Source organism: Equus przewalskii, chromosome 4 (genome assembly GCF_037783145.1).
Source record: "Equus przewalskii isolate Varuska chromosome 4, EquPr2, whole genome shotgun sequence".
Lineage (NCBI taxonomy): Eukaryota > Metazoa > Chordata > Mammalia > Perissodactyla > Equidae > Equus > Equus przewalskii.
The window spans coordinates 31,515,064-31,537,976 of record NC_091834.1 but is presented as its reverse complement, the minus strand read 5'-3'; the positions used below and the strand labels follow the sequence as shown (position 1 = coordinate 31,537,976).

The 22,913-nt window shown below is 38.0% G+C and overlaps 1 protein-coding gene and 1 long non-coding RNA gene across 16 annotated transcripts in view; one reads left to right on the top strand and one right to left on the bottom strand.

Annotated features, from left to right (window-relative positions):
* Positions 1-19,653, top strand: part of LOC139083010 (uncharacterized) — a 35,509-nt gene extending 15,856 nt beyond the window's left edge. The window contains exons 2-3 of the long non-coding RNA XR_011539464.1: positions 17,797-17,884; positions 18,284-19,653. This is a non-coding gene — a long non-coding RNA (uncharacterized lncRNA). The remainder of the gene's footprint in view (positions 1-17,796; positions 17,885-18,283) is intronic.
* CROT (carnitine O-octanoyltransferase) overlaps positions 1-22,913 on the bottom strand; it is an 86,053-nt gene that overhangs the window by 23,284 nt on the left and 39,856 nt on the right. For 14 of the 15 annotated variants that reach the window (XM_070617346.1, XM_070617344.1, XM_070617345.1 and 11 more), the window contains 3 exons: positions 22,700-22,881; positions 22,409-22,533; positions 16,199-16,307 (listed from right to left, as the gene is read on the bottom strand). The exons of the other annotated variant lie outside the window; for it this stretch is intronic. In XM_070617346.1, the coding sequence (XP_070473447.1) occupies positions 16,199-16,307; positions 22,409-22,533; positions 22,700-22,881 (416 nt within the window). The remainder of the gene's footprint in view (positions 1-16,198; positions 16,308-22,408; positions 22,534-22,699; positions 22,882-22,913) is intronic. 15 annotated transcript variants of the gene reach the window in all.

Here is a 22,913-nt window from a genome sequence, read left to right as displayed (position 1 = left end):
GGCACACGCTAAGAAACTACCTCAATTTAAAAGCTTCCAAGGGTTTCTTGGAAAGTGAGCTAATGTACCTTAATAAGTCATCAAAAGGCACCACTAGTAGCCAACTCTTATTTGTGGCGTTCATCCAAAACTTGAAAAAATACAATTATTGATTTGCATATTGCTCTGTTCCTTTATTATTTCTGTAATACTGATGAAGAAATCAATTCCTTGCTGCAAAATTCCTCCCTCTTTATTTGAACAAGAATGGTGTCCTGTGGCGCAGATTAGGGCTTCTTCACCAAACATTCTGCATCCACGATGGCAGCAACTTGCCTTGCCTCTTCCTGCTTACTTGTCTTCGCTAACTTTGATTTTGCTTCAATTACAAATAAAGCTTCTACAGTTTGTGGTTACGTGGTGGGTATAGTGACTACCATAAATTCTGAATGCTAAAGTAATAAAATCCACCTCACTGTTTTTCTTCATATGGTACTGGTTGCTGCCCTTCCCTTACTACCTCAAAGCACCAGTTTTGATTATTGACTTTTTCCTGCTCCCTGATACAGGCCATTTTCATGTTCAGTGAGAAATGACCACCTCATAAAAGGTGGTCATTATCAAAGAGAAATTACCAGGGAAAATGTATTAAACCTGAAATGACATTTTAAATTTCATAACTAAAGGTCAGATAATAACTGCCCAAATCTTCACCATTAAGAAGTCCACACTACCCAAAGTGGTCTACAGATTCAGCAATCTCTATCAAAATCCAATAGGATTTTTCATAGAAAAATGGGAAGAAAAATCCTAAAATTCACATTGACAAATAAAAATGGCAAGCAATAGGATATACTGGAGTATATGAGGAAGCCATTTGGTATAAACCTAATTCGGCCTGACCGTGTCTTTCCAAAACGGCCTGACCGAGGCCGTTGAGCATGCATTGTATATCTGCTTTAGAGATTCCCTATGGCAAGAACAAAGGCCCTTGAGATAAAGGTGCAACTTCTCTCCCCCTCCCAACGTTGTCGGCATCTCCTTAAAGATTAAGTATCTTTCCTTAGGCTAGACACTGATTGCTGCGCTCACCTGTGACCGCCCAGCTTGAGACAATAGACTTGCCTCCTGCTACGCCCACCGAGATAGCAGACCCACTACCTGCTGTGTCCATCAAGCGCAGTGCTGACAGGGCGATCTTGTGACTACTGTGGGAGGGACACTTCAATCATATGTGAAACACCCTCTTTGAGGGTATATAACCACCCTGTGTACCCCGACTTCTTTGGAGTCCTCTGTTCCTTTGTGGAAAGACTCTCCCGGGTTATAATCCTAAAACTTAAGCTCAGAATAAACTCACCCAAATTTTCATTTATAGATTGGTTATGGTTTATTTTTGTCAACAACATGGAACCACAAGAATAGCTAAAGCAATTGGGAGCAAGAAGAACAAAGCTGGAGGCATCACACTTCATGATTTCAAAATATATTACAAAGCTACAGTAATCAAAATAGTACAGTACTGGCATAAAAACAGATATAAAAAGACCAATGTAACAGAAGAGAAAGCCCAGAAATAAATCCATCCACATATAGTCAACTGAGGTAGCCACAGGTGCCAAGACAACACAATGGGAAAAGGACAGTCTCTTACATAAATGGTGTTGGGAAAACTGGATTGCCACATATGAAAGAATGAAACTGGAGCCCTACCTTACACCATACACAAAAATCAACTCAAAATGGATTAAAGGTTTAAATGTAAGGCCTGAAACAATAAAACTCCTAGAAAACAACATGGAGAAAAAGCTTCTTAACACTGGCCTTGGCAAGCATTTCTTGGGTATGACACAAAAAGAACAAGGAACAAAAGTAAAAATAGACAAGCTTCAAACTAAAAGCTTCTGCACAGTAAAGGAACCAGCAAAATGAAAAGGCAACCTACAGAATGTAAGAAAATATTTGCAAACCATATATCTGATAAGAGGTTAATATCCAAAATATATAAGGAACTCTTACAACTCAATAGTAAAAAAATAAATAAGCTGATTTAAAAATGTGCAAAGGAACTGAATAGACATTTCTCCAACGAACATATCCAAATAGCCAACAGGTACATGAAAAGGTGCTTAACATCACTAATCATCGAGGAAATGTAAATCAAAACCACAATGAGATATCACTTACCTCTGTTAGGATGGTTACTATAAAAATACAAGAGATAAGTGGTGGTGAGGATGTGGAGAAAAGGGAACCCTTGTGCACTGTTGGTGGGAATGCCAATTGGTACAGTCGCTATGGAAAACAGTATGGAGGATCCTCAAGAAATTAGAAATAGAACTACTGTCACCAACTAGTCACCCCGACGAACTCAAGGGTGGATTTAGATATTTTAACTGTTTTTCCAAATTGTTCTCTTTCCTTTTGTTATGTTAAGGAGATGCCATCACCAGCCACCCTGAACCACAGCAAGCCTCACCACAAGAGCTCCGCCTATGACCTTTGCCTTATTTTTAATGCTAAGATCTCTCCAGGAGGGGCTTAGGCCTTATTCCCATAACCTGCAGTGTAGCTGGAAGCGCGTTTCCCAGCTGAGCTTGTGCAAGAGAATATCCACCTCTCCCTTTTGAATATTCATTCCCCATCCAAATAAATGTCCTTGCTTCTCTTTGTTCAGGGAGCCCATGACTCTGGAAATGATTCCTCATGGTCTCCTATCTGCTGCAAATATACTTTACTTTGTGAGACAACTAATTCTGATATAGAGTCTGATTTAACTTGCCAGGAGGGAACCCACTTCGGTTTTGCTAATACCACCATATGATCTAGCAATCCCAGTTCTGGGTATACATCCAAAGGAACTGAAATCAGGATCTTGAAGAAACACTTGCACTCCCATGCTCATTGCAGCATTATTCACGATATTCAACAGGCAGAAGTAACTTAAATATCCATCTATGGATGAATGGATAAACAATCTCATATACACATAGAATGGAATATTATTCAGCCTTAAAAAGAGAAGGAAATTCTGCCATTTGCAATAGTATGGATGAACCTGGAGGACATTCCGCTAAGTGAAATAAGCCAGACGCAAAGGATAAATACTATATGATATCACTTTTATGAGGAATCTAAAATAGCCAAACTTGCAGAGCTAGAGTAGAATAGTGGTTGCCGGGGATTTGGGTAAGGAAGAAATAAGGAGGTATTAGTCAAAGGGTACAAAGTTTCAGTTATCCAAGATACGTAAGTCCTAGAGATGTACTGTATAGCACTGTGCCTGTAGTTAACAATATTGTATTGTATACTTAAAAATTTGCTAAGAGAGTAGATCTTATGTTAAATGTTCTTATCACATAAAATTATTAATAACAAACAAAGAGTGGGAAACTTTTGGGGATGATGGATATGTTCATAGTATAGATTGTGGTGATGATTTCATGGGTGTATACTTACCTCCAAACTCAGCAAGTTGTACATAATAAATACGTACAGCTTTTCGTATGTTAATCATACCTCAATAAAGTGGCTTAAAAAATAAATTATCTGTTCAAATAAAAAAAAAAGTACAGATTTGGTAACTAGGATAATCTCTCTTTTCCTTTAATTCGGCTATGTATGCACCTGTTTTTCAGCTACAAGTGCAAGTTTTGATACTTAAAAGCTCAAAGGTTTGTATTAACATTTCATTTCAGAAGCATACATCTTTAAAAATATTCTACTCTTGATATTTCCTCAAAATCTGATTTCTGCCTTTATTATTTTCCACTTACTCTTTAATTTACTGCAATCAGGTTTTGTTCTCCAGTGATTATCCTGAAACTGCATTTCTGAAAGTTACCAATAGCATCTTATAAAACAAACCTAGTAGCTTTATCTCAGACTTATTTTCCTCATCATACAGTATTTAACAGCCAGGAGTAAATCTTAAAATTATCTCTGTCTTGGCTTTTGTAGCACTGTCCCATTGTGGTCTCCCTACCTCACTGACCTCTTGGTCTTTTTCATTTACCATTTATTCTCCTTCCACTGCCAAAGGGGTGTTTCCCCAAATTTCTGTGCTAATCGATTATGAGGTAGACTCTGGTAAACTTAAAACAAAAAGAAGTTTATTTGGGGTTTGTTAGGGCTGCAGCCCGGGAAGCACAGATTCAAGTAGCACTTGAATTGTGTTCTAGCTGTTGGAGGGAGAAGAAAAGTTTTATAGTCATGGCTAACAAATGCAAAAAAAAAAGGGAAGGAATATCTTGTTTTTTTCCCCCTGAGGAAGATTGTCCCTGAGCTAACATCTGTGCCCATCTTCCTCTATTTTATATGTAGGATGCCCATCACAGCATGGCTTGATAAGTGGTGCATAGGTCCGCACCCAGGATCCGAACTAGTGAACTCTAGGCCGCCGAAGTGGAGCATGTGAATTTAACTGCTACGTCACCAGGCTGGCCAGGGAAGGAATGTCTTTTAACAAATTGCAGGCACAATGTAATCATTGGGAAGATGTAATTACATTGGGAAACAATGTAATCATTGTTTCAATCCGTTGAAACAAGCTATCAAGCTTAGGAATGTAGGAGATGACTGTCAGGAACAGGGTCTCTGTCCCAATAATCGTATCTTCCTGACAGGAACAGGGTCTCTGTCCTGGTAATCTTATCTTCCTTGAGAAGACTTGCAGATGCATTTCAGGCATATAATGAATTCAAGAGTTCATCCTGAAGAAGGAATTTGTTCTTCTCCTCCTCATGTCTGCCCATTTTAGTGCCTTAACATGAGAGATTCCACCTTTTTCCAATTCTACATCTGTCACTAGCCTTCCCCAATCTCTTCTATAAGTTTCTCCCCTAGTAATTTCACCCACCTCTTTAATAGCTGCAACTATCACCTTTATGCAAGAGGAAACTCTTCATTCATTCAACTTCAACCTTATTTTCTCTCGAAATTTCTGGTACCAAATTTTCAATGCTTGCTGGGTTTCTCCACTTCAATTTCTGTCAACATTTTAAATTAGATGTACCTTTAGAAATTCTCTCCCTGCCCTCTTCCCACAAAAACAAACAAACAAACAAACAAACAAACAAAAAAAGCCCTGATCTTAGAAGAAAACAAAGGTATAAATCTTCACAACCTTGGATTAGGCAATGGTTTCTTAGTTATGACATCAAAAGCACAAGCAACGAAAGGAAAAAATAGATAAACTGGATTCTGTCAAAATCAAAACAACTTTTGTGCTTCACAGGTGGCTATGAAGAAAGTGAAAAGACAACTCCAGAATGGGAGAAAAATATTTGCAAATTATACATCTGAAAAGGGACTTGTATCTACAATATATAAAGAAGTCTTAGGGGCCAGCCCTGTGGCATAGTAGTTAAGTTCAAAGTGCTCTGCTTTGGCGGCCCTGGTTTGTGGGTTCGGATTCTGAGCGCCAATCTACACCGTGGTGGTGACCCACATATAAAGTGGAGAAAGACTGGTACAGATCTTACTCAGGAATAATCTTCCTCAGCATAAAACAAAACAAGTCTTAGAACTCAATAATACAAAGACAAATAACCCAATTAAAAATTGGCAAAGGATCTAAATAGACATTCCTCCAAGGAAAACACACAAATGATCAATAAGCACATGAAAAGACATTTAATATATATCACTGTCATTATAGAAATGTGAACATCAACCACAATGAGATCACACTAGGATGGCTATTATCAAAAAGGCAGACAATAGAGAATGTTGGTGAGGATGTGAAGAAATTGGAACCCTTACATACTAATGATGTGAATGTAAAATGGTGCAGTCATTTTGGAAATAGCCTGGCAGCTCCTCAAATGGTTAAACATAGAGTTATGACCCAGCAATTCCACACAGCAGAACTAGAAGGACCTACAATTAGAATATACAACTATGTGCTGGGGGACTTTGGGGAGAAGAAGAACAAAAGAGATTGGCAACAGATGTCAGATCAGGGCTAATCTTAAGAAAAAATTAAAAATAAATAAAAAGCAGGAGAATTCACATAAAAATATGGATTTCTGGTTTCTCTTTAAAAAATTATATCAGTTTCTTTGTTCGGATTTTTAGCTCTGTTAATTCAACCTCCACGGTGGTTTTCTTGTCTCCATACATCCTCTGCAGTCATCAGTCTTATGGCCTTAAAATTCAGATTTGATTTCACCTTTGCTTAAAATTTTTAAGTGGTTCCTTGTGGTCTAAAGTCCCAGCGCCTTAGCTGTGGCCTAGATTTGACCTTTGCCTGTCTCTTCAGCCTTGTGTCCTTCTAGTTCTGCTATGTGGGATGCCGCCTGAGCATGGCTTGATAAGCAGTGCTAGGTCTGCACCCAGGATGCGAACAAGCAAAATCCTGGGCGGCCGAGGCAGAGTGCGCAAGCTTAACAAGTCAGCTACAGGGCCGCCCCCTGATTTTCAAATAGTGATTCAAATTCTCTGCTATCTAACCAAAACAGTTCACAGGCTGAATTTAGCCCACAGATGATATGTATGCCATTTCTGGAAAAGTGGCTTTGAGTAAGCTAATTAATAAACCTAATCTAATAATTATGTCAAATTTGGACCAAACAAATTAAAAAATATAAGCAGAATATACATAAATATTCAAACCACAAAAGCAAAATGCCTAAAAGAAAAGATGGATAAATTGGCCTATATTAAAATTAACAATGTCTGTACAATTACCAAAAACCATTTTTTTAAGTTAACTGGAAGAAAATCTTTGTAACACATATAATAGATAAAAGATTAATGTCCAGATATATAAATAACTGCTACAAATCAATAACAATAAAAAATAGCCAATAGAAAAATAGGCAAAAGCAACACATAGCACAAAAATTACAAATGGCCTATAAACATATATAAAAATATTCAGCCTCACTAGTAATGATACCCTAATTCAAGCAACATCAAAAACCGTTTTTCACCTGTCAGTTCACTATATGTTTTAAGTTTAATTACCTTGTTAGTAACGATGTGGAGAAGTGGGTATTCTTATAAAATACTGGCAAGGAACATAATGCTGCTTTGGATGACAATTTGACTTGGTTAAAAACATTAAGTGTATATACTTTATGATCCAGAAATTTCACTTTTAATATCAAACCACAGATATTTTCTCCCAAATACACAAAGATACATGCTTGAAAATGTTCATTATTTGTTATAGCAGCAAATGGAAACTAGCTCAATGCTCAATGTGTACCAATGGAGAAATGGTCAAACCATAGTATAATTATGCATCACTTAAGAAGATAGTTCTGACAAGTTAGGCAATTTCATTGTTGTGCAAACATCATAAAGTGTACTTACACAAACCTACATGGTATAGCCTACTACACACCTCGGCTATGTGGGACTAATCTTATGGGACCACTATTATATATGTGGTCCTTCATTGACCTTAATGTCATTATGTGGTACATGACTATATGTCCATTTGATGGACTTCTACGCAACAGTTAAAAAGAATAACGTAGATGTATCTGTTCCACTGTGAAAATACCACTATCTTATTATTTACTGAAAGAAGCAAACTGCAGAAAAATACCTAAAATAACACTGTTTTTTAAATGAATACAACTACTCCTTCCATGCTACATACAAAAATCAATTCTAGGCAGATTGTTTTTTATTTTTTATTAATTTTTGTTAAGGCTAGTCAAGTGAAGCAGTGGGAGTGGAAAAGGAACAAAGAAATCTGTAACTGGCTGTGATTAATTAATTGTAAACACTACTGCACTAGGCCCAGCAGGCAGATTGTTAATGTAAATGTGGGCGGCAAAACAATAAAAGTGTATAAAACAGTATAAGAAAATATCTTCTTGACACTGAGGGAGAATTTTTTTAAAACATGATATGAAAAGTAAAATCCATATGGCAAAAGATTAATAAATCGGACAACATTCAAATTAAGAATTTGATGTCTTCAAAAAGACATCTTTAGTGGAAGGAAAGAGCAGTTAGAGACATCTTCTACTCTATGGATTTCAACACATAAAACCAACAAATAGGGGATCTTGTCAAGATGGTGGCTTAAGCAGACTCTGAACTGACCTCCTCCCATGAACACAACCAGGTTACAACTATTCTTGGAAAATTACCCCTGAGAGAGAACTGAAAGACAGTGCTGACTGAGGTGGAAGAGACAGAAATTCCTTCTGGAGAGAAAAAAGCTGCTTTTGCGAGCTGTGGAGCTTTACAGCCAGTTGGCCAGGAGCAACCCTAAGGTATGCAGCCTTCCCTGGAGGAGTGGGAACCTGAGCATGGGTTTGTTACTACTATAAGCATCCTTCAGACTCAGCACAACTGAGACAAGGATCATAACATCTACCTTTGCTGGTTATTAACTGCAACAGGGAATACCTCTAGAAAAGCTATGGGACATAAGCCGAAAAACCTAGCTCTTAAAGGGCCCATGCACAAATACATCCATCTCGGAAAGCAACCTAAAATCACCAGAAAGGTGCACAGTCCTTTAGTGAAAAGAGACTCACCTGGGAGGCTCTGAGTGCATCTCAGGTAGAGGTGAGACCTAATGGGGATCTGAGACATTGGCGGAAGCCATTGTTATGACCTAGTACAGGCATGCTGACATAGACTGTGGCAGATGCCATTGGAGTTCAACCCCTGGCTGATCACCCCAGAGGTGTGCCACACCCACTAGAGTGCAAATATAATTCAGCTCAGCCAGGGCAGGCAGCTCACCTTAAGGACTGGACCCACCCAAGAGCAAGCCCTCAGGCTACTTGTTAGCCTATACAGACTGGGCGCATCAACTTGCAGGCAAGCAAGTAGTGTGTCCTATTCTGTGAGGCAGGGCCTAGCAGATGGGGAATGTGTGCGGCATTGGTGGAGAGTGTGGGGGCACCCACAGTGTGGCTACTGGGTACACTCCAGGGGTTCGGGATGTGTGTGCAGGCCAGGACAGTGTCAATGGTGGGTGTGAAACTGTGGGGGGTGGGGTTTATCAGTGGCAGAAGACCTGTGCTTCTCAAAAAGCCTCATATGGGATAGGACATGCCTTCCAAAGCCTGAAACAATTGACTGCTCCTGTGCCTGGGGCCAGCTCTACTCAGCTGCAATGCTGATAGACCTGACAACAGCTTTGCAGGCCTGAGGCCTACAGCAATTTTAATTCCCTGAGCCTAGCAACCAGCCACACTGGGGGCCTATTCACTTAACAGAAAAACTGCAACAGGAGTGTGCTATTAGACCTTGTAGCCAACTGTACTGGGACTCCCCAAACCAGATTTACAAACAGCCAGCCGAGGGGAGGAAACACAGACTCCCTGGGTACCTGCAGCAAGAGCAACCCTGACACAGCAGAAGGACACAAGCAGCCCACACAGGGGTCACTCATGGAACATTTGGACTGGTGAGGAGAGGGAAGCACACAGCTGCACCTCAAAAGGCATCACTTACATAAGGCCACTTCTCCAAGATCAGGGGACACAGCTGACCCACCTAACAAATAGATATAAGCACAGAGAAAGAGGTAAAATGAGGAAGCAAAGGAAAACGTTCAACCAAGGGAACAGGACAAAATCCTAGAACTAAGTGAAACAGAAATAAACAATTTACCTGACAAAGACTTAAAACAAAAAGTCATAAGGATGTTTAACGATCTTGGGAGAAGACTGGATGAACACAGTGAGAACGTCAACAAAGCATTGGAAAATATAAAAAAGAACCAATCAGAAATGAAAAATACAATACTGGAAATGAAAAATTCACTAGAGGGACTCGAAAGCAGAGTAGATGACACAGAAGAATGGAGCAGCAAGCTGGACGAAAGCCTAGAGGAAATCACCCAAACTGAACAGATAAAAGAATTAAAAAGAATGAGAACAGTCTAATGGAACTCTGGGACACTATCAAGTGCACTAACATTCATATTATGGGTGTCCCAGAAGGAGAAGAGAGTGACAAAGGGGAAGAGAATCTATTTGCAGAAATAATAAATGAAAACTTTCCTAACATAAGGAAGGCAACAGACATCCAAGTACAGGAACCACAGAGAGCACCAAACAAGATAAACCCAAACAGGCCCACACCAAGACGCATTATAATTAAAATGTCCAAGATTGAAGATAGAGAGAATGCTAAAAGTTGCATGAGAAAGGCAACAACTGATATACAAAGGAAACCCCATAAGGCAATCAGCTGACTTCTCAGCAGAAACCCTACAGGCTAGAAGAGAGTAGCATGATATATTTAAAGTGCTGAAAGGAAAAAACCTATAGCCAAGAATACACTACCTGGAAAGTTATCATTCAGAATGGAAGGAGAGAGAAAGAGTTTCCCAGACAAGCAAAAATTAAAGGAATTTATCACCAAGAAACCAGTTCTATAAGAAACACTAAAGGGACTTATTAAAATGGGAAAGAGAAGATCACAAATAGGAATAAGGAAATTATCGAAAAAAAAAAGGTACTAAAACCACTGGTAAAGGCTAAAATATAGTAAAGATAGCAGATCACCCACCTATGAAGATAACATGAAGGTTAAAAGACAAAAGTACTAAAATTAGCTATTTCAGTAACAAGAGGATAATGGAAACACACACACGAAAAAAGAGGTTAGAGATAATATCAAAAACATAAAATGTGGGAGAAGGGGAGTAACAGAATAGAGCTTTTAGAAACAGCTTGAGCTAAAGAGACCATCCACTCAATATCGATTGTTATATACATAGATTATTATATATGAACCTCATGGTAATCACACCAGAAACCTATAATAAATACACAAATAGCTAAGAGAAAAGAACCCAAACATAATACTAAAGAAAACCATCAAACAACAAGGGAAGAGAGCAAGAGAAGAAGAAAGGAATAGAGAAGAACTACTAAAACACCCAGGAAAAAAAATGTAACAAAATGGCAATAAGTACATTTTTTATCAATAGCTACTTTAAATGTCAATGGACTAAATGCTCTAATCAAAAGGCATAGTGTGGCCAACTGGATAAAAAAAAAAAAAGACCCATGTATGTGTTGCATACAAGAGACACACTTCAGACCTAAAAACACTCAAACTGAAAGCAAAGGGATGGAAAAAGATACTCCATGCAAATGGCAAAAAAAAAAAAAAAAAAAAAAAAAAAGCAGGTGTAGCAATACTTATATCCAACGAAACAGACTTTAAAACAAAAACTAGGGCCAGCCCCGTGGCCAAATGTTAAGTTCCCACGCCCTGCTATGGCTGCCTGGGGTTTCGCTGGTTTGGACCCTGGGCGTGGACATGGCACTGCTCATCAGGCCAGGTTGGGACAGTGTCCCACATGCCACAGCTGGAGGGACCCACAACTGAAATATACAACTACATACTGGGGGGACTTGGGGAGAAAAAGCAGAAAAAAAAAAAAAGGAAGATTGGCAACAGTTGTTAGCTCAGGTGCCAATCTTTAAAAAAAAAATAAAATAAAGCAAAAACTATAACAAGAGACAAAGGGCACTACATAATGATAAAGGGAACAAGCCAACAAGAGGATATAACACTTATAAATATCTATACACCCAACATAGGAGCACTGAAATAGATAAAGCAACTATTAACAGACATAAAAGGAGCAATAGACAGTAACACAATAATAGTAGGGGATTTTAACACTCCACTTGCACCAAAGGACAGGTCATCCAAACAGAAGATCAACAAGGGAACATTGGCTTTAAACGACACATGAGACCAGATGAACTTAGTGGATATATATAGAACATTCCATCTAAAAGCCATAGAATACACATTCTTTTCAAATGCTCATGGAATATTCTCCAGGATTGGTCACATATTAGGCCACAAAGCAAGTCTCAATAAATTTAAGAAGACTGAAATAATACCAACTATCTTTCTGACCAAAAAATGCTACCGAACGATGATTAGGTCAATGGAGAAATCAAAGAAGAAATAAAAAAATACCTGGAGACAAATGAAAATGAAAACACAACATGCCAAAATCTATGGGATACAGCAAAGGCAGTTCTAGGAGGGAAAGTTTAGAACAATTCAGGCTTACCTCAACAAACCAGAAAAATCTCAAATAAACAATCTAACAGTGCACCTAAAGGAATTGTAAAAAGAAGAACAAACAAAGCCCCAAATCAGCAGAAGGTAGGAAATAATAAAAATCAGAGCAGAAATAAGTGGAATAGAGACTAAAAGAATAATAGAAAAAAAATCAATGAAACCAAGAGCTGGTTCTTTGAAAAGATAAACAAAATTGACAAACCTTTAGCTAGACTCACCAAGAAAAAAAGAGAGCAGGCTCAAATAAATAAAATCAGAAATGAAAGATGAGAAATTACAACGGACACTTCAGAAATACGAAAGATTTTAGGGGAATACTATGAAAAGGTGTACGCCAACCAATTAGATGAGCTAGAAGAAATGGATAAATTCCACCTTCCAAAACTGAATCAAGAAGAAACAGAGAATCTGAACAGACCAATCACTAGCAATGAGATTGAAACAGTGATCGAAAACCTCCCAAAAAATAAAAGTTCAGCACCAGATGTCTTCCCTGGTGAATTTTACGAAACATTCAAAGAGGAATTAATACCTAGCCTTCTCAAACTCTTCCAAAAAACTGAAGAGGAGGGGAAGTTTGATCATCTCAATAGATGCAGAGAAAGCATTTGACAAGATACAGCATCCATTTATGACAAAAACGCTAAATAAAATAGGTATACAAGGCAAATACCTCCACATAATAAAGGCCATATATGAGAAACCCACAGCTAATATCGTTCTCAATGGAGAAAAACTGAAGTCCTAGCCAGAGCAATAAGGCAAGAAAATGAAATAAAAGGGATCTAAATTGGAAAAGAAGAAGTGAAACTGTCACTATTTGCAGATGACCTGATTTTATATAGAGAAAACCCTAAAGAATCCAATAAAAAAACTTTTAGAAATAATAAATGAATACAGTCAATTGCAGGATACAAAATAAACATACAAAAATCAGTTGTGTTTCTATACATGAACAACAAAGTAGCAGAAAGAGAAATTAAGAATACAATCCCATTTACAATTGCAACAAAAAGAATAAAATACTTAGGAACAAACTTATCCAAAGAGGTGAAAGATCTGTACACTCAAAACCATGTAACATTGTTGAATAAAGCTGAAGAAGAAACAAAGAAATGGAAAGATATTTTGTGCTCTTGGATTGTGAGAATTAATACAGTTAAAACGTCCATACTTCCTGAAGCAATCTATAGATTCAATGCAATCCCTATCAAAGTTCCAACAATATTTTTCACAGAAATATAACAAAGAATCCTAAAGTTTACATGTAACAACAAAAGACCCCAAACAGCCAAAGGATTCCTGAGAAAAAAGAACAAAGCTGGAGGTATCACGCTCCCTGATTTACTACAAATATGCTACAAAGCTATAGTAAGCAAAACAGCATGGTACTGGCACACAAACAGACATACAGATCAATGGAAGAGAATCGAGAGCCCAGAAATAAACCCACACATTTATGGACAACTAATTTTCAACAAGGGAACCAAGAACATACAATGGAGAAAGGAAAGTCTCTTCAATAAACGGTGTTGGGAAAACTGGACAGCCACATGCAAAAGAAAGTAGACCATTATATTACACTATACACAAAAATCAACTCAAAATAGAATAAAGACTTGAATCTAAGATCTGAAACCATTAAATTTCCAGAAGCAAACATAGGCAGTACACTCTTCAACATCGGTCTTAGCAGCATTTTGTCAAATACCATGTCTGACCAGGCAAGGGAAACAATGGAAAAAATAAACAAATGGGACTACATCAAAGTAAAAACCTTCTGCACAGCAAAGGAAACCATAAACAAAACAAAGACAACCTAACAACTGAGAGAAGATATTTGCAAACCATATATCAGACAAGGGGTTAATGTCCAAAATATACAAAGAACTCATACACCTCAACAACAACAAAAACTAACAACCTAATTAAAAAATGGACAAAAGATCTGAACAGACATTCCTCCATAGAAGATATACCAACAGACCAACAGGTACATGAAAGGACATTCAACATCGTTAACTATCAGGAAAAAGCAAATCAAAACTACAATGAGATATCATCTCACTCCTGTCAGAATAGCTATAATTAACAAGACAGGAAAAAATAAGTGTTGCAGAGGATATGGAGAGAAGGGAACCCTCGTACACTGCTGGTGGGAGTGCAAACTGGTGCAGCCACTATGGAAAATAGTATGGAGTTTCCTCAAAAAATTAAGAATAGATCTACTATATGATCTACCATATGATTCCACTGCTAGGTATTTATCCAAAGAAGTTGAAAACACAAATGCATAAAGATACCTGCACCCCATGTTCATCACAGCATTATTCCCAATAGCAAAGACTTGGAAGCAAACTAGGTGCCCATCAAGGGATGAATGGGGAAACAAGATGTGGTATATATACACAATGGAATACTACTCAACCATAAGAAATGATGAAATTTGGCCATTTGTGACAACATGAATGGACCCTGAGGGTATTATGCTAGCTACATGAAGTAAGTCAGAGGGAGAAAGTTAAATATCATATGACCTCACTCTCAAGTAGAAGACAAAAACAATGACAAACAAACACATAGCAATACAGATTGGATTGGTGGTTACCAGAGGAGAAGGGGAGGGGGAGGAGGACAAAAGGGGTCTTTAGGTACATGTGTATGGTGACGGACTGTAATTAGTCTTTGGCTGGTAAACATGACATAATCTACATAGAATTTGAAATATTATTACAATGTACAACTGAAATTTATATAATGTTATAAATCAATGTTACCGCAATAAAAATAAAATAAAAATAAGCCAATAAATATCTCTATCTAGAATGTATAAAGAATTCCTACAAAACTCATACACTAGTGGAAGTGCTTATTAGTACAACTATTTTGGATGTACATATACCCTATGACTCAGCAAGTCCTCTCCTGGGTGTAATCAGACAGAAATGCATGCACAAGGGCATCAAAAGATTTGTACAGCAATTTTTACAGCAGCATTTTCTGTACTAATAAAAACTGTAAGCAACCTAAACAATTACCCTTGGGAAGGAGGGAAAGCACAGTAACTGGGAAATGGTACAAGGAGGTTTCTGGAGTACTAGAAACATTCTACATCTTGACCTGGGTGGTGGTTACATGAGTATTCACCTGTATATTTCTGTGTGCACTTTTGTGTATGTTTGTAATACTTAACAAAAATAATTTAAAATATATATAGATGTATTCAACTTGACTTCTATATGACAATCTAGGAAATTTGAACAATTGATTGCACATTAATGATATTAAAGAATTCTTGTTAATTTCTTAGAAGTCATTAGGTGTGATAATGGTACTGTACATGTATGTTTTTAAGAGTCCTTACATTTTAGAGATACATACTAAAATATTTATAGTGAAAGGCTATTATGTCTGAGATTTTCTTTAAAATAATCCATGGGTGAGAAAAGGAAAGGGTACAAGGAGGTACAGTTGAAAGAAGACTATGAATTTATAATTGTTGAAGCTAGGTGACAACTGTTGAAGCTGGGGAAGAGGACATGAAGAGCTTCATTATACAGTTCCCTCTACATGTTGAAATTTTCCAGAATACACTTTAAGAATATAAACACACAAAATAATACTACATATATACTGCCATTTCTATGTATGTAATACACACTATGTATAAAATATACATACATATTCTATTTTAAAAATCTGTATGTACATATAAATTCTCTCTAACAGATCTGGAAGGATAGAGTACACCAAACTAGTAACAGTGATTAATTCTGGGGTGGGGAATGGGATTGGTAATACTTGTAATGTTTTCCTTTTCTCCAAGTAGAATATACTCATATGTATCTAGTAAAACAAAATTAATTTAAATCAAAAAAGTAGATTTTTAAAAAATCAGCAGATATAAAATTCTTATTTTTAAGCTTACTCTCACCTTATAAAAAAGCAATTCTGAACATTAAGCATAGGCTTAAGACCTAACAAGACTCAAGAAAGTAGTTTGAAAACCTGAGAATCTCTGGTGGGGTGATCAAATTAATTTAAATCAAAAAAGTAGATTTTTAAAAAATCAGCAGATATAAAATTCTTATTTTTAAGCTTACTCTCACCTTATAAAAAAGCAATTCTGAACATTAAGCATAGGCTTAAGACCTAACAAGACTCAAGAAAGTAGTTTGAAAACCTGAGAATCTCTGGTGGGGTGATCAAACATCCTTCCTGTATTGCATCAAAGACAAAAACTCGGCCACGACAGAGGACTGCAATGTGACTTGGAGTATGCCCTTCACTCTCTGGAAAAAGAAACAGAAACCATAAGACTCAAACCCCTCAAGTTAAACAAGAGTAAAGCTGCATATTTACATCCAATAGGGAAAAATAACCATTCCTCCAGTATTTTATCATATATTCATCAACTGTATCACATGAACACAAGCACTTTAATAAGATGATGGAATTTCAGTTATTATGATATAAATAGAAGCTCTTGAAACCTGTCCATGTTTCTAGAAACATCTAGAAATCCATGGGAGTTTCAAATATTTGTACACCTTGAGACTCACATAAATCCCAAACTACTGCAGGGATTTCTTGCTTTATTTATGGGTAGGAATGGGAAGGGGAAAAGGGTAGCAGAGGAATCCTGGAGGAGAGCTATTTGAATAAACTAACAAGTTTCTCTTTGGGAATATTTTAATGTTGATTGTTCAGATAATTTAATTGCAGTAATACCTGGCTATGATTTCTCAATAAAATCGTTTTTAGTAGAGTAAGGGCACTGTATGCCTGAGTAGCAAGGAGAAAGAATTTTGCCCAATCTGTAGTTTTACTTAAGGCTCTGATAACAACTGGTAAACCACTGATAATTGATTCTATGATTCCTCTAGCACATCTTAACTCCCCCAAAACTATTTGCTTGCTGTAAACCTTTGACTATTCTGATTTAGCCCCATTTTTCAAGTACTAATCCCTTTGACAAGGTTCTTCCTATATGATCCCTGCTTCTTTTAAGAAAGGAAAAAGGAAAAAGAAGAAGAAAGTTAGAGAAGACATACTGCTACTGGAAGGAAATTTACTGGTTGATATTATGTACAAGGAACTGTGCTAAATGCTTGATACACATTATCCCATGAAATCTATTCATCAACTATGAAGAAGGATCATGTCCTGATAGCACTACTATTTTTTCTCTTGTATCCTATTTCCTCAAGTCCTAAGAGGTCAGGTATATATTTTCCTTGTCTCTCATGGTTACATTCAAACCATTTCTTCTCTCTTCCCCTTCAAAAATCCCCATACCCTTTTACATCTACCACCGCAACCTTTTATTGCTGTTGTCTACTAACCAAATCCTATCCAAAATTTAGGGCTGGCAAAGACAAAGGAAAATAAACTTGATGCCAAGTTAATCAATAAATGGTGGGGAGGGGGGTGACTTGACAGGAGTGTGCTACCTCAGGATGAGCCCAAGGGGGGATATTTGAGCAGAGACCTAAATGAAGTGAAGGAGGGAACCATGGAAATATCTGCAGGAAGAGAGTTCCAGGCAGAGGAAACAGCAAGTACAAAGGCATTAGGACAAAAATGAGCTAGTTTGTTTAAAGGAAGACAAGTTCAGTACAGCTGCAGCAGAGAGAGAAAAGGGTAGAATGGTAGATAAGGTTGGAGCCAGATCATATTGGCCTCATAAAGGACTTTCAATTTTAAGTATGATGGGAAGGAAGTCAATGCAGGTTTTAAAGGAGAAGAGTAATAACGTAACCTAATTAATATTTTACAAAGGTCACTCCAGCTGCTATATGAAGAAGAGATTATAAGAGGCAAGAGAATATACAGCAAGGTCAATTGGGAGGTGACCGAAGTGGTCCAGGTGAGAATGACCTAAGTGAAAGGTGATGGTGGCTTTGACTGGGGTGTGACACTTGAAGGAGACAAGAGGTCAATTTTGTTTCTTTTAAGATGTGAGATATTACAGATTGCAACAGTCCAGTAAAAAGGGAAAACTGATAATGCAGCACAGAGAAAGAGGATAATCCAGAAGCAAGGTCCTTGATTAGGCAAGAGGAAGTGGGGCCCAGTGCACCATATAGAAGGGTTGTCCTTAGGAGGCAGAACAGTTCATCCATTTTAAACAAGGGAAGGCAAAGTATATGACTGTGCATTAATGTATTACAAGGAGGTTGCAAGATGGGTAAATATTTGAATGAGTATGTTTTCTATGACGGCTGTAACAAACTACCACTAATAACACAAAATTATTATCTTACAGGTCTGGGGACCAGAAGTCTGAAATGTGTCTTACTGGGCTAAAATGAAGGTATCAGCAAGTCTGTGTTCTTTCTGGAGGAAGAGAGAGAATCCGTTTCTAGAAGAATCTGTTTCCTTCACTTTTCCAGCTTCTAGAGGGTGCCCACATCCGTGGGCTCATCCATCTTCAAAGCCATCAAGGGAGGATCACGACTTTATCATGCTGCCATCTCTTTGTTCTCTTTTCTGCCTCTTTATTCCACTTACAAGAACTCTTGTGATTACTCTGGGCCCACTTGAATAATCCAGGATAATCTCTCCATCTCAAGGTCAATTGATTGGTAACCTTAACTTCATCTGCGACCTTAATATCCCTTTACCATGTAACCTACACATTCAACAAGTTCCAAGGATTAGGAAGCGGACATCTTTGGGGAGCCATTATTCTGCCTAATCAGATAGGCTGGTAAATTTGGTGATGGAAAGATTGCTTCATATTTGTTGAGAATAAGAAAAGAATTTACTAGCTGAGAATAAGGAAGGACAAGGCATGAAACAGTCTTCTCTAGAAGTGAGAGAATGACCTGACAAAAGAATACGGCAAGGTAGCGCTGTGGGTCCACTTGAGGTTTAACTGAGAAAAGTAAGTGAAGTTTTGTGGTTTTCTCTGGCCAAGTAAATTGCTAGGATAGATATCTTTGATATGTAGAAATAAGACAGAAGATTGAAATTTAATGGTTGGGGTTGGGATAGGGAGGGAGTGGGTGGGCAAAGATTTGAATGTGTATTCAATGGAGCGGTTACAGTGAAAAACCACAGACAGAAGTGAAGACTGGGGGTGGTGGAGGGAGAAATGGAACTGCGAAGAACTGTAGTAGGGTAAATGAATTGTAAGTCACAATGTGGTCAAAGAAAAATGTGGCTGAGGTGGACTACTAAAGGAAGTGAGTTGGGAAGAAAAAGTGGAGATGCCAGTGAGATGCCTACAATTGAGATGTTAGAGGTAATGAAGTTTTTGATAATAACAAGGTGTAGGGTATGACCATGGGAGTGGGTGGCTGCCTGAGAAGGAGTAGAGATAGAGATTCCTGCGGGAAGAAAGTTAAGGAAAGGAGAGGCCATGATCATCTATAATTGGAAGCTAAAGTCATCGAGAATGTGACTGAGGTAGTAATGGAAAGCAAGACAATGAGACTGGTGCTAAAGCAATCATTGAATGAAGAGGAATGATCATAAGGAAATTCACCGCAACACTGACATGCTGTGGTCATACAAGCTGATAGCATCTTGTGTGTGTGTGTTGAGGGGGGAATGCCCAGGGCATGAATAAATTGTAAGGAAGAAAGGAAAATGGAAAGGGTGATGGGAAATAAAGAGGACACCAACATCTCCTACACGCCTTCTAGTACCAAAGTATAAGAGAAAAAAAAATCCCCACTTGAGATGGTTATAAGGAAAGTAGTAGGCTCAAAGAATAACCAGGTTTCAGTGACAGTACCTTTCAGAAGGAAACAGGAACTTTTGGAGAAAAAGTTGAGGATATAATGGATTTTGCTGACCATGAGGTCCAGAAAGTAGAGCAGAAGTGTTTGGGGAATGAGGGGGGGTGGGTCACAGTAGTAGGGAACCTGAATCAAATTAGGCTATGCACAAATCCATGAATGCAGATGACAAGAGATGACAGGGGGAAGTCTGAACTTCTTGGGCAAAATGAGGTAAACAGGATGAAAGGCATGACTGACTCAGTCTTAATGGTCTCTTAGGGGATAAGTAAACAAACAAAACAAAACTCATTCTAACAAGTGCCTCCTTATTGACACTATCCTCTTAGTCACAGCAGCCTGCATGCTGCCCTCTCCCTCAACACACATTTCCTCCATAACCAGGATAGATTCCATGGCCCAACATTATAATTTTTCCCTGGCAAAAACCCTTAAATCCTTCACTCTCTTTTCCTCTGCACCTGCCCCTGATTGATGCTGAAGAAAAAAAACACCAACACACCATCTAATCTAACTTTAAATTCATAAATATACATCTCAAAAGGGTACTCAACACTGTTCAGCTGCCCTACACTTTCACAGCATATTTGCTTTTCCCACTTTCCAAAATAGCTTCAAACCTTCTCCTTTCTCCTCAGATCTTCCACCCCAGCTGATAACCTCAGTTCTTATTTCACCAAGGAAAACACAAGTAATACATAGGACCTCCTCATCTTCCAACAACAAAACTAACCAATCTATCTCCATCCAGATTCACACTTTCACTCCCTCTCATCCTTGCTCCTGTCAGAGACCAATCCCTCTACCCTTTCTGCTCTTGATCCTCTCAGCTCTTACCTTCTCAATGTTTTTAGCTCCTTATCCTTTCTCCTACAAGATTACTTTTCTTTCTCACCTATGTCATTCCTATGATATAATTATCACCCATCTTTTACAAAAACAAAAACAAAAATAATATCTCCCACTGTAAATCAAAACTTTTTTTTTTAAAGATTTTATTTTTTCCTTTTTCTCCCCAAAGCCCCCCGGTACATAGTTGTGTATTCTTCGTTGTGGGTTCCTCTAGTTGTGGCATGTGGGACGCTGCCTCAGCGTGGTCTGACGAGCAGTGCCATGTCCGCGCCCAGGATTCGAACCGATGAAACACTGGGCCGCCTGCAGCGGAGCGCGCGAACTTAACCACTCGGCCACGGGGCCAGCCCCCAAATCAAAACTTTTTTTGCAAGCATTAATTTCCAAATGTTGTCACCTCTTCCTCAGTTTGCTTTTATCTCCTCCAGGTGAGCTCCCTTGCACAACTTCCACTAAGACAGCTCTTGTCAAGTACAGCCTCTCTTCCCATCACGTTGACAAATCCAGTGGTCACTTTTAATTTTTATCTCATTTGACCTCTCAGGAGCATTAGAAAAAACACTTCCACCTCCTGGCTTCTGGGAGAGCACTGTCTTTGTTTTCTTCCTACCTTGGTCTCTTTTGCTGGCTCCTCCTCCTCTGACCACCAAATACTGCATTTGATTGTGATAAGAATGGTTCCCCTGATCATCTTCACCTATATTTGTTCTGAAAGCTTAGCTACTCTTATGGCTTTAAAAACGATTTCTATGCCTGCTAATGATGACTCCTAAATCTATATCTGCAGTCCTGAATTCTCCCCAGAACTCCAAACTTTGTATCCAGCTGCCTATTTACATTTCCACTTAGATATTTAAAAGGTATCTTAAACTCAACATAGTCTAAGGGACCTCTTGATTTTCCTCCCTAAATATCTCCCCTCAATTTTTTCCATCTCATAAAGCAACACATCTATCCACCCCGTTAGTTACTCAAGCCAAATATCTTGAAGTCATTTCTGATTCTACCTTTTCTCTTTTATCTCACAACCAATCTATGAATAATTCTTCTAACTACAAATCCAAAATACATAACAAAAACAACAATCTGAACTAAACAAAAACAAATAAAAAGCCAAAAAATTGTGCTGGATCATCTTATCATTCAGATCCTCAGAGAGGCCTTCCCTGACTACCTAATCTAAAACAGTCACTAAAACTAAAACTAGCAGTTACCACAACAGAATTTTCCATTTCAGGATATGTTAGGACACCAAGCAGAAATTAAACACCAGGCTACTAAACTGACAGTAAAAACAAAAACTTTGATGAGTCAATCTGAACTCTAGTGCCTTGAAGAAGAATGATACGAGGTTCTCATCTCATATAAGGGGGAAAAAGGCACACCCACAAAGAGAAATGGGGCATGAGGAGCACACACAAGAAAACACTCAAAAAGAGAATTCAGATAAGAAGGAACGAGGGTAGAAAGGGAAGGATCCAGATCATATGCTCCGGATTTCCTAATACTCTGATTCATAATTCTACTCTTGAACTAAAATTTAAACTCTCAAATGAAGCAAAGTGAGCATCAGGTTTGCAGAGAATCAAAGATATAGTTTAGAAAATCCATTCCCATAAATTACTTCCAACTAATCAGAATGACTGAAAGATAGGTTCACAAAAAGCCTTTGATTAGTCAAAATCCAGTAAGAATATTCTTCAAAAGAGTATGCTCCACAGTGTCATAACTACAGCAAAACTACCCAAATCCTAATGCCTTTACCAAAAAACGTACCCAAGTTTTCTACTTACCAGTCCTAAAATAACTCATAACTGAATCTCTAGTAATTCCTGGCACCTTGCAGGTAGAAAATAGCATTCGGAATTGACTCATATCTAGAGGAGTATTTCCAACTTTATGAACAGGCACTTTTTCTCTATTGAAACAAAAACAAGTATTTTTTATCAAGAAGTCATTATAAATCTTATAAACTAAACAGTCACAACTCTAGCATTCATCCCCAAACTAAATCAAGCTTCTCAACATTTTGCTACCTGAGACCTTGAGTAAATCTGTTACTAAATTCACATAACTATCCTTACTTTCTTAATAGCTGCCAGTAGTTTAAGTTATGCCAAAGATTTATACTTCCTCTTTCCAACTGGGTGCCTTCCTTTGGAGGCCAATAGTGTTCAATATAGGGCGCAGGACCCGCAAAGTTGACATTCAGTTGTGACGGCATACGAACATCCAGATATGCAACATTCAGCCACCACTCTTCCAGCTAAAAGAAATTAAAAACATCAGCCTAATGAT